This window comes from Scleropages formosus, chromosome 9 (genome assembly GCF_900964775.1).
Source record: "Scleropages formosus chromosome 9, fSclFor1.1, whole genome shotgun sequence".
In the NCBI taxonomy this organism is placed as follows: domain Eukaryota; kingdom Metazoa; phylum Chordata; class Actinopteri; order Osteoglossiformes; family Osteoglossidae; genus Scleropages; species Scleropages formosus.
The window spans coordinates 6596313-6612700 of NC_041814.1; the positions used below are offsets into that span (position 1 = coordinate 6596313).

The 16388-nt window shown below is 40.4% G+C and overlaps 1 protein-coding gene across 6 annotated transcripts in view; it reads left to right on the forward strand.

Moving 5' to 3' along the window:
• pde4cb (phosphodiesterase 4C, cAMP-specific b) overlaps window positions 1-14168 on the forward strand; it is an 88637-nt gene extending 74469 nt beyond the window's left edge. For 3 of the 6 annotated variants that reach the window (XM_018745900.1, XM_018745899.1, XM_018745898.1), the window contains 12 exons: window positions 59-132; window positions 857-906; window positions 1756-1868; window positions 6567-6660; window positions 7532-7704; window positions 8187-8285; window positions 8485-8649; window positions 8761-8860; window positions 9490-9644; window positions 10025-10147; window positions 10490-10672; window positions 11007-14166. In XM_018745900.1, coding sequence (XP_018601416.1) covers window positions 59-132; window positions 857-906; window positions 1756-1868; window positions 6567-6660; window positions 7532-7704; window positions 8187-8285; window positions 8485-8649; window positions 8761-8860; window positions 9490-9644; window positions 10025-10147; window positions 10490-10672; window positions 11007-11510 — 1833 coding nt within the window. In that variant the 3' untranslated portion in view covers window positions 11511-14166. Of the gene's footprint in view, window positions 1-58; window positions 133-856; window positions 907-1755; window positions 1869-6566; window positions 6661-7531; window positions 7705-8186; window positions 8286-8484; window positions 8650-8760; window positions 8861-9489; window positions 9645-10024; window positions 10148-10489; window positions 10673-11006 lie in introns of all 6 variants that reach the window. The other 3 variants (XM_018745897.1, XM_018745896.1, XM_018745901.2) reach the window with 2 other exon arrangements.
• Window positions 14169-16388: the final 2220 nt, after the last annotated feature.

Sequence of the window (16388 nt, forward strand, 5' to 3'; positions counted from 1 at the left end):
AGCAGTAAAAAGATAACTGATTGCATAATACAGCATAAACAACATTCCTGATTTACAGGTCCTCGCCAGTTTGCGAACAGTAAGAAGCAATTTTGCAGTGTTAACTCACCTGCAGGATCGTGTAGCAAGCAAGTAAGTTGTTTCCAGCAACTTCCCTAAACCCCATCCTACACAGCCCATTTCCTCGTAACATAATTTCAAGTGTTCAAATAGCTTTATAACAATAATACATGTGTCATATTTTAGCCATCTTTGAGACTTACATTGAAGACCTTTAAAAGGAAATTAAAAAGCAACTCTCTGTTCATGTCCTTAGTTAATTGGGTTTTTCTGATAAAAAATATAAGGTTCATATCCTTGATTCATACTGGGGCACATACAGTCTATCCTCACTATTTTGTACCTGTAATGAATATCAGGTAATTTGGGTTGGCACAAAAATATTCTCAATAGAGTACATTTACAGCACAGCACCCATAGCAGCGCAGGAGAAAACATGCCCACCAAAAAATTAGATAAGAATCTCCCTAATTATCGGTCAACTAAAAGGTAAAATTCCTGTTCCTGTTCCTAATATATATTTAACATGAGCACAGCAGGAGTATGAGGAGAGGAGGTTATAATACAGAGAGAGAACGATGTCTAACAACCTCCAAAGACTCCCTTCCCACCCAAACAATCCAAAATAGAAAGGATAGACTGCATCTCAAGAATATGTGTCCTCATTGTCTGTCTTTTTGTGTCAATAACAACAGTATGGACTTTTATGTATTGCTTACCCACCCACATGGCACCTGTACATGATTATGTAAAAAATTGTTTCACTTGTCTCTCTAATGTGTCTTCATTCCTTCAGGAGATCCTCGAGCAGCAACCCACCATCCATGTGCAAATCAAACCTTCCTGGTCAGTGACACATTACAAGAGAAGAAGGATTTGACATTGAAACATATGACTTAGGGTTGTAATAACTGTGACATACAGTATAGGTGCTATTTTTGGCAGTGAGATCTAACAGTAAATTAATCAAGGGGAATGAAATGTGTTCTCTTGTTAATTCAAAATAAATTAATTGACAGCTCAAGTAATAGTAGAACATATTGTTTTCTTCATGTTATTCCTTCAGCTGTCTCTGTGTTAAAAGTTTTATTTTTTTTAGCAGTTGCTTGAATGTAAAGGCTGGACACTAGTTGTAGTAATAGTTTCTATGGCAACAAAAATGGCTCAGCTCTATCACAAATATCACCTATGGACAGTTGTCATACTTCTGAGCTTACTATGTCTGAATGAAAGTGAGAAAGGACAGCCAGCTAAATTAGTAATTTGCCTTGCGATGTAAGTCAACAAGAGGATAAGGACTGACAGCACTGGCTACCTCTGTTAGGTGCAAGACAACAAGCTTTTGCTCACCTGCTGCAGTGGAGACAGAGGAACTGAATGGTTCTCAGTCACTATGTGAGGGAGAAATTCTCTCTCATATGAAAGCTACAGTCAGGGAGTTGACAGAGATTCCACATCTCATATAATCATGGGGACTGAAGAACCTAATAGGACTGATGAGTAGATCTGTGGTGCTGCTGATGTTCCACTACAGTGCTAGAGGGCAGGCAAAAAGGTGGAGCTAGGGGTGCGGTGTGGTTCTGGCAAGACCCCGGTTGATGATCACAGTACCATGTTTGGGGCAGTGTGTGCAGATGATAGGCTCTGGTCGTGGTCTCATAGTTCTGAAGCCTTGTGCATGCCGATGTCTCACAGAGGAGGCCTACCAGAAGTTGGCCATCGAGACTCTGGAGGAGCTGGACTGGTGTCTGGACCAGCTGGAAACGCTACAGACCCGGCACTCAGTCAGCGAGATGGCCTCCAATAAGGTAATTCAACACCTCCTTCCTTTCTACAGCCATCTGGGCTGTAGATTTGCTTTGTTTAATTAACCATACACATTCTCTGCAGGTTTACAGATTCAAGTATGGCCTAAAGTTGCAAACATTTGTGATTGTCATATTATTTTTAACATATCTGTTGTTTGATTTGCTACCATTTTCAGATTTATGTAAAGAGAGGATGGAATGTAATGGAAAGTAGTTCTCCCTTGGATGTGAGCGATCCAGCTGGTGCTATAGTTCTGCCTAGCTTTGAGCTAGCACTAGCCCATTGTGAGCTAGCACTGTCCCAGTTTGTGCATTTCCTGGAAGTGGTCTTCCATTCTGTCCACCACTTGGTTCATCAGTTTGATATGTCACATTGTCCATTAGTTGGACTCTTGTCACATTGTTCTTTTTTTACACATTTTACCATTAAGAGACCATGCAGAGCCTCCAGGTCTTTCCTTTTCACTTTGATTTCTGATTGAAGCAGTTTAAGTCCATGCCTTGCTGCATTCTCACCCCCCTCCATCCTTGTCATGTGCTGGGAAATATGAATGACCCCAGAGCCAGATATGACATCATTTTTGAGAACAGCAAGCCCCTAAACCCCCATGCAGGCCATCATGTGCTGCTTCTGTGACTCCATGGATAAATCCAAGCCATGCATGTAAGCACCATGTGCTCTGTGCACAGTTTTGATCACGTATCTTGTTCACACCATTCTGGAATGTCAGTAAACAAGTAGGCAAGCATCTGTACCTTCTGTTAAGACCAGTACACAGACCTCAAACCATTGTATTTTTGAATCATTCAGTCTTTTAAGCCATGCATTCTGTTGCACCTCCACAACAGCCAGTATGTAGCATATCATGATTATAGATTTATTTTTTCTGTAGAACGGCTCACATCACTCGAGTTAGGCAGTGGCATCTGATACTTGGCCCATAATCTAGTTTTGCTCTTACATCTGTTATGCTTCAGTTGCTTACAGGTGTCTTTTATCTTGCTCTGTTTAATGGAAAAAATCTTTTTTTTTCATATATTCAGTAATTCTTTAACATAAACTGGCTGGATTCAGGTGGGTTAACAGAGATATGTTGACATTCAAAATATAACACTCATAAATAAGGTGAAAATAGCCACCGTACTGAAAATTTGCCAACATTGTGTTTCAAATGGACATGCATTGAAATAGATTCAAAATATGTTGAAAAAGAAAAATTACCAAAAATACTATGATTATATTGAGATCTCATAGCAACGTATTTATTGTAATACGTGTGATATACTCTAGCTGTAGATGCTAATATAATATAGCAGCACTCCAATGTTGTCCTTTAGCTGAGACAGTTTTTTCCTCACCACTTTAAAATTCTAGGGGGTACGCATGTCTCGTTTTAAAATGTAAAATTCATGTTTTTCTACACAATAATATGGACACGCATGTCTATGATTTGGGGGATCCTGGTGAATAACCTCAAAAAACTTCAACGAACAAGAAAAGCAGTCTATTGCCCATTTCATTATCATAGTTCATGTTCAGTGCACACAATGTATGTTCACCATGCTCCCACCCCTCCAATTTCTCCTCGAACCCAGTTTTTACATAGCCACGCCTCCTCGTGTCAGTGCCAGCCAATCACCTTTCTTCAACGATCCGGCCTCTGTTGCCGAGAGCCCCTGATTGGATGGAGTCTTGTGCGTGTGAGCAGCTGAAGAGGGATACCTACAGGGAGGGAGAGAGAAGGGGGGGGAGGTGGAGAACTGGAAATCCCGTTTTCTCAATCACTCAGCACACACATGAATAAGGACACTGGGAAGGGGAGACTGGACGTCTCGGGCCAACCATGCGTCCTCCCGTCGTCTGCTCTGCCACACCGTTCCTCCGCCTGCACTCTCCCCTCTTCAGCCAGCAGCTGTCAGGACATCCAGTGTTCCCATGCCCCACGCACATCTGTATGTGGATTGCGGAGCGCTCTGGAGAGATGCATGAGGAAGGCCGCTGGGGCGCGGACCCCGCCGCAGGGATCGCCGCTCCTCCCATGTGGGTCTCCCCATGCTGAAATGCCAGGAGTGCGGTATTTGTTCCCAGTGTCATGGATGGTTTTTCAGGTAAAGGGAACCTGGCGATGGCGCCCCAGCTGCGGCTCATGGCGAGCTCAGCTTCCTGTTGGGGGTTGGCGTCTGTCCACCAGAACCTGTTGCTGTGCTCATGGTCTCGACTAGGTTTTCATGAGCAGTACAGTTGAGCAAATTGGCTTGTTGGCATTTTATCAGGGTTTTCTTTGCTTCTTTTTGTAACTTTCTGTAAAACTTTTGAAATGACCTTTGTTGTCAGTGTTCGAGACAGTCATTTAGATAGCTCTTGTGTTGAGCAGACCTAAGTGGTGTTTGGTTGAATGTTGTTTGTGCTGAGGTTCATGTTGGTCGAAGTATACGTCAGTGTGTGTTCACATGTTTTTGTGCATGCACGCTTGCGTGTTTTTGTGACGTGTGTGTGTGTGTGTGTATGTGTGTATGTGTGTGTAGTGGTTCCACATAGACAGTTGCCATGCTGAAGCCACAAGTTTGACCATGGATGAAAGACCAAGACAGTTCCCATCTGAGCGCATACGCTACTCGGTGCGGCTGCCTGGAGTAACACAGTGCTCCATAGCAACCAGGAGCTTCTCTGCTTCTCGGTTCATCTGTATGCTGCTCTGCCTCACTCTCCTGTTGTACCTTGGAATTAAATGAACATGAGCTCGGAGGCAGAGAGTGCACATAGGTATAGACCGAAGGTGAACAGGCGGATGGATTTTTTTGTAGGTCAAAGGGTTAGGTAATGAATAGACAGATACGTCCATTTTAAAGAATCGTTTGTGTATATTTTCATGTACATCCCCATTTGCATAAATGTGTTGTGTAATACAACATACAGTGGCCATGTAATTGCTGCAGCTGGTATAGTGTTATTTTTGCAAAATTAATATGACATATACACTTTCGCATGATGGGAAAATCTGGAATGTACTGATCGTAGACACGGTTTTGATCGCAGTTGCGTGTTGTCCTGACTTGTGCCTGACACGCACAAATATAACGTTCTGCCTCCATTTTTACTGGGGGACAGTGGTACTAAACATACGTATTAAATTCACCTAGACTGAAGGTGGACCTTTTAAATCTGAATTTATGGAATCTAGATATCTTAATAGGTGTTACTTAAAACACTTCAGGGGGTGCAGTGGTAAAATGGGTTTGACTGGGTCCTGCTCTCCAGTGGGTCTGGGGTTCGAGTCCTGCTTGGGGTGCCTTGCGACGGATTGACGTCCCGTCCTGGGTGTGTCCCCTCCGCCTCCAGCCTTCTGCCCTGTGTTGCTGGGTTTGGCTCCAGCTCCCTGGGACCCTGCATGGGACAAGCAGTTTCAGACTGTGTGTGTGTGTGTAAAACACTTCAGTTTGTTATGTTGAATTTGTACTAGTATTTTGTTACACTAACTTAAGGAAGTTCACTGTTTATCATTTTGCAACATTCTCGCCTTTCGGTGAGAAACTGTATTCTATTAATCTGACAAGTTTATTTTTAATTTATAATTTTTTTAGGCTGTTTAATGTAGGTGAATGTTAGATTTATTTAACACTACCTTCTATGGGTAGTATTTTTAAATTCTTTGTCTTTTAAAACAAAAAAAAATCGTATAAAACTACAGAAATTGAATACACTGGCTCCTCAATTTTGAGCACAACTGGGACCAGAATTCTGTTTGTGACTCAATCCAGGGTCACTTTTACCAGTAAGTCAAAAGTAATAAAATCCTCAATCCCTCAGTTTATTCACTTGTTATGTTCTGTAAAAATCTCAGCTAAAGCTACAACAAATAAATAAGACTTTTATTTTATTACTTTCATTCGCTTCATACAGCAGTGAAACTGAAAGCAAAATTTCTGAAAACAAAAGATCCATCATCTTCCCAAGCTCCTATTCAGTCTTGATTCCTGACCCATCGATCCCATAAGAATGTCTAGAATCCATCAGCTTCTGGTCACTGCAACCTTTCTTTATTATCTGTACTGTGAAAAGTTTAGTAATGCCCACCTACCTTGATTTATTTATTGGTTACATCCTGTAAAAAAAATTCCATATAGTTTTGTTTAAAACATAACTTTCAAGACTTATACTAAAATTGCATTAATTTTGAGCTATAGTAAAACTAATAGTAAAACTAATCTAAAATAACTGAAAATAAAAATACATTCCCTTCACAAACTCCAATTCAATTCTGATTGTTGACCAGTTAATTCCATAAACATACAACTTTCCTTATCTTGTATGCTATTAATCACTTACTAGTGTTTGTCACAAGCTCTAAACACTGTAGGAAGTGACTTGAATCGAGACAGTTTCATACCGATTCTGTTTGAGTGCTGCCTCTGAAAATACAAGTCACCTTGACTGCTCAACTGAAAATTTAGAAAATGCAATTTAACGTAAATCAGCTGGAAAAACATAAATCTTTTTTAATATCCATAACTCGAGTGTTTGTAACACATGGAGCCCGTGTAATCTGGCATTTCGCTTACATTGCCTTTGTTGTTCTTGGGCTACAGCTGTGCAGTGCATGTTTTCTACTTATGTAAACACTTTAAATGTACTTTTGTATATTTCATGAGATTATGGAGACTGAATATATTGCTTGTGATTTGTGTTTTTTCTTCCAGTTTAAAAGGATGCTTAACCGAGAGCTCACCCAGCTGTCAGAAACCAGCCGGTCTGGAAACCAGGTGTCAGAGTTCATCTCCAGAACATTTTTAGGTGGGTTTGTAACACAGTGTTAATTCAGTGTTAGCAGTAGGTCTGCTTTTGCAGTGTGGATGCGGGTCTTCATTTTTGCCCTTTAACTGAACTTGATACTGAAATTATATGACTAGCTAATAGAGGCATTATAATAATAACTGCATCAATAGTGTTGTCATTAGCAATTGTTTCATTGACAGCTTTTCCCAATGACACTTTTGACTGACTGGCAGCTTTAGCCTTTGTTCAAGCAAATGGTGATGCTGGCATTACATGGGACAAAAACTAAGAGTGTCAAAATAACTTTTGTTTCATATCTGATGCATTGTAAGTTTGCAAGATATGTGCTCCAAGCTGTGAACTTGTGTGTACATGTGTGTCCTGCAGGTTATCGAGTGCTGAGAGCAAGCGGTAGTTTCTGAAATGCGGGGAACAGACCATGCTTTTAAAAGGAGAGGCAGCATTCCTTGACACATTGTCTGTGGTTGCCATGGGGACAGTAGTATTATTAGACAGTTCTTGCGTCAACACTCAGTGTTTAACTAATATTATATGAGAATTGAGAATCATGAAAACTGGTTTAAATGGAGAGTGTATGAACTTTGCTAACATTTGTTAGGGAGAGGACATGCATTGATGGTTTTGCAGTCTCATTTTTTGGATTTTTTTTGGATTTTCAATTCATTTCTTGCTGTTGGGACAGAAAGAGGACAATATCTAAGCTGGGTGAGAATTCTTGCTGTTTGCTTTTGCTCAATAGGCATTTGTTACTATCTAAGCCAAGTTATTGCTTTTTCTTCTGGTGAAACATACATGATATATGCAAAGTATCTATATCTATATCTGTCAGACTCTGTAGCCGCTTGTGGTCTTTTTGTCCCTGTTGCAGAAAAGCAGCATGATGTGGAGATCATGTCACCTACCCCTAAAGACAAGGATAAGAAGAAGCGTCCCATGTCCCAGATCAGTGGAGTGAAGAAGCTGGTCCACAGCCCTAGTCTGGCCCCCTCCAGCATCCCCCGCTTTGGTGTCAGCACAGACCAGGAGGCCCTGCTGGCCAAGGTGAGCCCTCCTGATTCTGCATCTTCCCCAAGATCCTGAGATAAAATCACTTTATCATCAGCGTAACAAAACATTTTAGTCTGAGCGCAAACTGCTAACAACTGGAACTATTCCCCAGCTTTTCAGTCCAAATTTATTAATTTTCAGACTGTAATATAAGAATGTTTAGTTATACATTCAATATACTTTGTGCCTTTATTAGCAAATTGGGTTTATTTAGAATTATGGTGTGTAGTAACTGAGACCTATCCAAAAAAAAACACAGAAATGAAAAACAATTTATGTACAACTGAAATGCATAGTGAGCATTTCCAGTATTAAGTTGTAATAGAAATGGATGTCATTTTCTTTTTCCATTGAGATGGGTTCAGGTTTGTACCTGTACTAGCTGTGTGAGTTCTTCTCTCTCCAGACTTGCAGCCCTGCTAGGAGTAGTAAATGCTTTGCTGTTATCATTCTCCTTATGTTTCTTCATTACCCAGGAATTTGAAGATATAAACAGATGGGGACTAGATATCTTCAAGATATCAGAATATTCTGGGAACCGCCCACTGACGGTTATAATGTACGCCATTTTTCAGGTATGTTCTATTGCTTGTATTGTGCAAATTAGTGCTATAATTAAAATAACTGCATTACCACTTATCAGCTGTATTTATAAGATTGCAATAACACTGACAGGGTGCCGCTGTTTTGTGATGGGCTGGTAATAGGGATGATAAGGATGATGATATGATGCCAATACAGGCAGACACTACATGTTTATCAATTCCTTCCTAGGAAAGAGAGCTGCTTAAGTCTTTCAAGATCCCGACAGACACATTCATCACATTTATGATGACACTGGAGGACCATTACCATTCTGACGTGGCTTACCACAACAACATCCATGCTGCTGATGTGGTCCAGTCCACCCACGTCCTTCTCTCTACCCCTGCCCTTGAGGTGAGCCTGGGGCAGCTGTTGTTTGTGCCAGAGCCACAGTTGGGTTACATTTCTATTCTTTCTTGTTTGTCTCCTCTCATGGGTTTCTCTATGTGTTTTTTTTTTTCATAGGCAGTCTTCACCGACCTTGAAATCCTGGCTGCCCTGTTTGCCAGTGCCATACATGACGTGGATCACCCAGGCGTCTCCAACCAATTCCTCATCAACACAAGTGAGCTTCCTTTCGCACACTGTCTCATCTGCAGGACAGAATACTTGCACTGTTCACTTTCATTTCCCCATCCAATTGGAGGAAAATGAAAAACAGAAAAACATAATGAGAAGGTCTCTTATTCATCTCTGTCTTCAGGGAAAACAGACGTTTAGTGGCTTGCAATGAAAGAGATGAGCAAGATAAACAAATCAAAATTCTGTGTAGAGAGGTGCTCCAGCACACCGGTGATAATTAACACTATGAACCTGAATCAATTAATAAATTCTGTACTAAGGCATTAATTGTTTTTGCTGCTGTATTTCTTAGGTCTATTTTTACACTGTAGTTGATGGTAGCCATAAACATAATAGGAAACTTTCATATTGCCATAAAGTAAATAAAGAGTTCTTCAGTTAAATCATGTTGATTAAAATTTTTAAATGTTTATTTTATTGTTAAATTAAAACCACTTTTTATATATTTGCTGTCAGATGTGACAAATATATATAAAGTTTTCACATAAATGTTAGTCCTAAATTTATATTCCTGATGTTGTGATAACGTGCATTTGAAAATGTTCAAATTTAAACATATTTCACCAAAGGAGGGTGTCCTTTAATCGTGGCATCCCTTTTCTGGGCTGTTAGACTCTGAGCTGGCACTGATGTACAATGACGCCTCTGTCCTGGAGAACCACCACCTGGCAGTGGGCTTTAAGCTGCTGCAAGAAGAGAACTGTGACATCTTCCAGAACCTCAGCAAAAAGCAGAGGCAATCACTGCGCAAGATGGTCATTGACATGGTGAGAGTTTATTATTTCCAGAGTGTTCTTGTGCATTTTCCTTTGCTGAATGATCAAGTTTTTGTCTTTCTGTTCCACATGATCATTAACTAATAAATATATATTAGAATGGAGCACTGTTCCTGTTTATGTTTGTATGTTTTGGGGTTTTTATGTATACTGAAGATTTCTTTTAAAAAACAGGATTTTTTTTTATTTTGAAAACCTCAGAGAGTCCTCAGTAAAGAAGTTTTTCTTTGAAGTACCACATTATATTAAAGTTAAGAAAGAATCGGTTGTTTTTTTTTGTGTTACTGCACACGACACTGGATATGTAAAATGGACTTGCTCTTTAGTTTCATTTGTTGAACAGGGTAACTGATCTGAGTTATCGTTCACAGGTCTTGGCCACTGACATGTCCAAACATATGAACTTGCTGGCTGATCTGAAAACTATGGTTGAGACAAAGAAAGTGACGAGTCTGGGAGTGCTGCTGTTGGACAACTACTCCGATCGCATTCAGGTAAGGGCACATCCTGGGTGGACACCCACTGACACTGGGATGGAACTGAAATGGGATTAAGAGGCATTTTGGTCTGATTTTATGCATCATGCTAATAGGTCTCTGATGAGCCAAAGCAGGTTGACCAAGCGACATCCATTTCATATTCCTATCGCTGTAACAGCCATAGTTGTTCCTTCAAAGCTCTAGGGTTGCAGGTTTCAGTAAGTCCCCACCTTTAACTTTGCAATGTTTCCATGTCCACGGGGACAGGTACTGGGTTACTGGAGTCCCAGCCAGACAGGCAGCTGAAGAGAGCGAGTGGAAGGATGTCCACACTGATATAACTATGTGCTTTGCCAGGTTCTGCAGAACATGGTGCACTGTGCTGACCTCAGCAATCCCACCAAGCCACTGGAGCTGTACCGGCAGTGGACTGACCGCATCATGGTGGAGTTCTTCACCCAGGGAGACCGGGAAAGGGACAAGGGAATGGAGATCAGTCCCATGTGTGACAAACACAATGCATCCATTGAGAAGTCCCAGGTCAGAAAATTTGAGAGTAGTGTTCAGTATACAGCAGTGTATGGGCAGAAGGATGACTAGCTCCATTAAGGGCATGGCGTATTTTTCAGATAGCTGTTTTAAGTCCTAGGATGAGAGTTTTATGCTCCGATATTCCTATCCAGTTAATTAAAGAGGATGTCAAAGCTTAATAATAATAATAATAATAATAGAAATTTGCACACTATATCCACTGTTACAATGTTATACATAGTTTAGAACATTATAGACCCCCAGGAAGTGGTACACTGTGAAAATATCTAAAGTAAAGCACGTGAGCATAGACCTTTAAGATATGTCTATTCTAACCTACCAGGTAGGATTTATTGACTACATTGTGCACCCACTGTGGGAGACATGGGCAGACCTAGTGCATCCAGATGCACAGGAGATCCTGGACATGCTGGAGGACAACCGCGAGTGGTACCAGAGCATGATCCCTCACAGCCCATCTCCCAGCCCTGAAGACCAAGAGAAGGAGGAAAGCGCTGGGGGCATCGAAGGCAGTGCTAGTAGCAGTGCTTCTGCAGGGGACAAGTTCCAGTTTGAACTGACCTTGGAAGAAGAAGGAGAATCAGATGTGGACAGCCCCCCTGAGGACCAGCAGCTCACAGCTGACACGGGGGGACCCTCCAGGACTTTTGCCCGCAGCCAACCCAAGCCCACGTCCCCCCCCCTGCAACACAGCCCACGACTCGCTTCCAGAACCGGCCAAAGACCTGGCCTCAGGACGTTGTCCCCAGAAGTGGCAGTGGAAGCGGATGATGGAGAACTGGACCAGGAAGGAGACACAGTGTCCAGTTTAGCACGTGACACGTAGCAACGTCTCAAACGGTTCCCCTCTCCTGGCATGTGCTGTGTGGGCCTGGCAGTTGTGCTGGGGAGTGTGGCAATGGGGGGAGGTTAGAAAATAGGGATGTGCTTCCAGCCAGTCCTCAGACAACGGTCGCCTTACACTGGAGATGCCTCTGAAGAAAGCCCTCTTTCTTTTTTTTAATCTTCCTGAACAAAAATAGTATTTTTTTGCCAGACAGTTCTTTTTATACCCTTTTTCCATATAGTTTTTTTCGTGGGGGAATGGTGAGAGTTTTGGACTTAGACTGCTGTATTTGGCTGTTAGTTTACTCCCTGAAGATTCAGCAAACCAGTCACACTATGGTCTACTGACAGAGCAAGGAATTCTACTGAAAAAAACGTCTTCCTTTAAAAGACCGCATGACGTTGGTAGAAGAAGAAAAAGAAGAGGAAAAAATAATTGTGACAGGGAATGATTTCACGAAAGAACTGTGTATGACTTTCATTTAAATTGCCACATTTTTGGTTCTTTGTTTAGCATCTAAAAAATAATTTGAAGAACGATCCGTAAAATGCAACGACAGTTTTACCAAATATATACCTGATAGAAGAAAAAAGCATGTCGATAACCTCAGGGTATGAAGAAAAGAATAACATTTTAATGTAGCAAGGACTTCTTGGTAGCCCTTTAACCAGATAGTGTCTCTTAAATTTTAGTGTGCCTGACAAGTTTTTATAAGACTGTGCATTACAGAAGTTTCTTGAACACTGAACAAAAGGAAAACAGAGTGATTCTATGTGTCTGGCGCCCTCCATTGTATATTCTTTGAACATCACTTACTGTAAAAAACCCTAAAGCAATATTTCAGCAGTAAAATCTCCAAGTGTGTGTTCACATGGCATTTGTATACACACATTAGGAGACTTTATCGTTAAAATATTATGATATTCATAGTATTTCTCCAGATGCATATTTTTCCTGGATTTGGTTAGTTTCCGGGTACTCCATTGAAGAAATTTGTTTAGGAAAAAAAATCACTTTTGTACAATTGTTTTTCATGTGACACTGTCGTTTTTTTTGTCTGATTTTGGTTTGATTCCAGATGATTTAACTGTGTTCTGAAGATGTTATACTTGGATGCATGTTCTTGTCCTTTGTGTGTCTGTCGGTGTGTTATTTAGGCTGCTTCCATTTCAGCACAACCTGAACTGCGAACACACTCAACTGAGCTTGCAAGGGCTTGAGCCAAACTACTGTATGTCCACAAAGAAGGCAGCTGGCTACCCATAGGCAATGAGAAGAGCTTGCGGTTTTCCTGGGAAACAGACAAAGGTGGGGAGAGGGGCTGAGCTTTTAGTGAACATGAAACCAAAGTTGTACAGGTTTGCATTTTCAACTGAATCTCCAGGTTCTTCTGATAACAAACTTCTGAATGCTTAGCTGAATGTTTTGCAGTTAAACGTGTGAAGATTTAGACAATGTAAAAATGTATTTTTTGCAGAAGTCAATGTACACACAGCTGACATGTACATTATGATACGGGATAGCTTTTCTGCCAAGTTGTTCTTTTCGTTTTGCTTTTTGTTATTATTTGGCTTCATGTTCTTCTTCCCACAGATGCCAATCTGATGACATTGTAAGTGCCAGACGAGAACAGTACAACACTGTAATCTCTGGTGGCCATAGGGCAATTTCCATTGATCGTTACACTATTGACAATTTATTTCACAGCACAGATTTTTAAAATGAGCTTCCCCTCCCCTCCCATACCAAAGCCAAACACATACACCTGTTATACTGGATACTTTTTGAGAATATATTTAACTGAACATAATGAAGTGACACCTTTGGTTTATGTCAGATCTAGGTGGAAGGGGTAAACCATGTTTATTGTAAACAGAAAGTAAACAATTGTGGTTAATAATGTTTGTAAAAACAAAAATAATGTATGATAAATTAAATATTTAAACACTTTTTGATTGTATCTAAAAATACCGAATGAGGGTTTTTGCCTTCATTTCATTTTAATATTTTAGACGATTTATCTGTTGGCACAAACAATATATACTTGTACAATCAAGAGAATATGCTGGCAATGAAGGTATTTTGAGATTGAACTTGCATTGCGGTATTCTATCCCATCAGCTGTCCTGTAATGAACACTCAAACATCTTAAATTTCAGAGCCTTAAATTTCAAAGAGAAATTTGACTCCACGGAGGATACAGACCACACATTTCCGAGTGCCATACCGCCTATAAGTTCTGACAATCAGGAAACTAGCCAAGCAGTTTGTTTGTCTCTGACTCAGCTCTGGAGCAGTGCCATACAGTTGGAAACCATTGTTTCATGTATTTATGCTTTTCCTTTCTTTTCGTTTTGCAGCATATGCTATTTATTCTTTACACTTGTTGGTCTGAAGTACTGTAAAAAGACCTTATGTCCTGTCTTTATGTCTTGGAGCCTAAGAACTGAAGTGTACCTTCCAGAAAAAAGGAACATATATCCACTGCAACAGCTCCGTGTTATTAGTGTTTCTTTCCATTTTTCTTACCTTTACAAAGCCAAAAGTTTCCATAATTCAGGTTCTTGAGAAAAAACATAAATTCATCAATAAAAAAAAACTGTCCATGTTTTCTTTTTGTTCCATTGTTGTGTTTTTTTGTGGTCAGTATGACTGCTGTCTTGACAATCCAACATCAATGTTTACTACTGATATGTCATTGTTTTATCTAATGATTGTACATCTGTCCTCTTTGTCAATAAAAGGAAAGAAGGGTTACAAGTTCAGCATGCTTCAACATGTCATTTTTCTGACTGAGGTATAAAAGATATGAGCATGAAATCATCCACTTTAATGTCTAAAATGCTTTCTAAATGTATCCAAGAAGAGTCACAGAAAGCTGTAAAACCAAAAGTCAAGAAAGTAGGTGCAACAGTTTCTCTGAATGTTTTCGCATTTAACTTGTATAAAATGTTCAGCTGTAAACTACCTGACACTTTTTAAACTATAAATTAAAATTCTGATATTCTGAGAAATTGGACTGCAAGTCATTTCTCATCCTCAAAATGTATCCAGATGCCTCAGCACTGCATTAAGCACTGACTAATTTTATTAGAGGAAAAATAATTACTTTAATATGTTTTTTTAAAAAGGAAAGTCCAGTAATAAGATATCAGAGTACTCAAAGGCCATAATTGTTTATTGCCTATATATACTGTATACAGTAATGAGCAAAGCACAGAAGGTATGCTGTTTGTCTGGAACCAACTACAATTGTAATGTTTAAACAAATTAAGCATTACATAATGGTTAAACAGATGTCTTAGTGTTATAGTATTTATTTTGTTATTTAGTTCATAGAACCCCAATCTGTGAGGCCAAAAAACCTGTACTGTAACCCTTATTGGATTATTAAAATACCCTGAGTACTGTAATGGATTGTATTTTCACTCGCCATGGGCCCTTTGTCTGTTTTTCTAACGCTGAGCACTGCAAGTCAACCAGCCTTCCTCATCACCAACGGTAGCCCTGTATTGTGATGCATCAACAACTGTTAAAGCAAGTAACTGATCCTGACTTGTTAGGTATTGTATACAGTAAACAATAATGGTCAAGCTACCTGAAACAAATGCTTCTTGATGTCTTTTGTTCACATATTACAGAATTTCTTTTCACATGGTCTAAGGCCTATAGTGTGTTGTGTATTTTTACTCCACAAAATTAAAGTATTTCTGAATCAAAGTACTATATACTGTACATATCCAAATATTAGTCAAAAAACTTATGGTAAAAGTGAATAAGAATTGCATGTGAACACATGCTTCACAGAAGCCTCTAGAACTTAAGGAGGGACTCATTTGGGGAGCAACTTCAGAGGGACAACAGAATAAACCCATAATATTTTGGCTGGTAGCAGAGAAGACTATTTCGTGTTGTTTTTCAAACCTTGCAGAAGTGTGTCTCAGTGCTCAGTGCTCAGTGCTCAGTGCTCAGTGCTCAGTGCTCAGTGCTCAGTGCTCAGTGCTCAGTGCTCAGTGCTATCAGTCGGTGGTGCCACATGAGGGCAGTTATGCATTCACCGCTCTGAGACATGGTCCGTTGGCCTCTGTTGGTTCCGAAAATGGGACAGCTATCATGCGGGTGCTGATGTTATCTCACGGTTGCTATATGTCTCTTTTTCAGTGCCACCGTCTGAAGATTTGAAATTACTCTCAGGCTCCTAGAAGTTCATACTCTGAACAACTGAGATATATTCAACATATTGTAACGACCCGCGTTACTGTTTAAATGTAGATAGTTGCATTATGGGAAATAATGTTAAATGGTGTGTAACCGCTGGGGCCACTTCGGGGGGAAATGGTGGCTTGCATGTGTCTGCCATTGTGTTGGGAGAGCTTAGGAGTGCTAAGGCAGGCTGGCTGTAAGCGCAGGCCCTGGAGGAAAAGGGGTCCTCGGACCGAGAGCATTATTCCCTTTGTGCTGGTGTTCAAATAAACCGTTCGTTATGAATGTTGCCTCCGCGTCCTTCTTCGCCCCATCCAAACCCACGGCACTGCGTGCCACAATACAACCAACTAACTGAACCAGTCTCTTTTTCTGTATGCCTGCCTCACACTGGTATTCACACCTTCAGGTTTTTTTCATTAGGAAACTAGATAATAACTGACCTGAGACCAAATAATAGTATTTTTGAATACTAGAAGTGGAACCACAGCCATACCCTTGAGTGAAGGTTTAGAATCTCTCTGAGCCACTGGCTGTCCTCTGGAAGCAACCCTCTACTAGCAAGAACTTCTCATATGAGCAAAGTTTCTATCCCAAATTTGTAGGAGACTTAGTGTCACTTTGACTAAATATTTTTGTAGGGCCAGAGCAATACGACCAGCATGTGAAGAAATT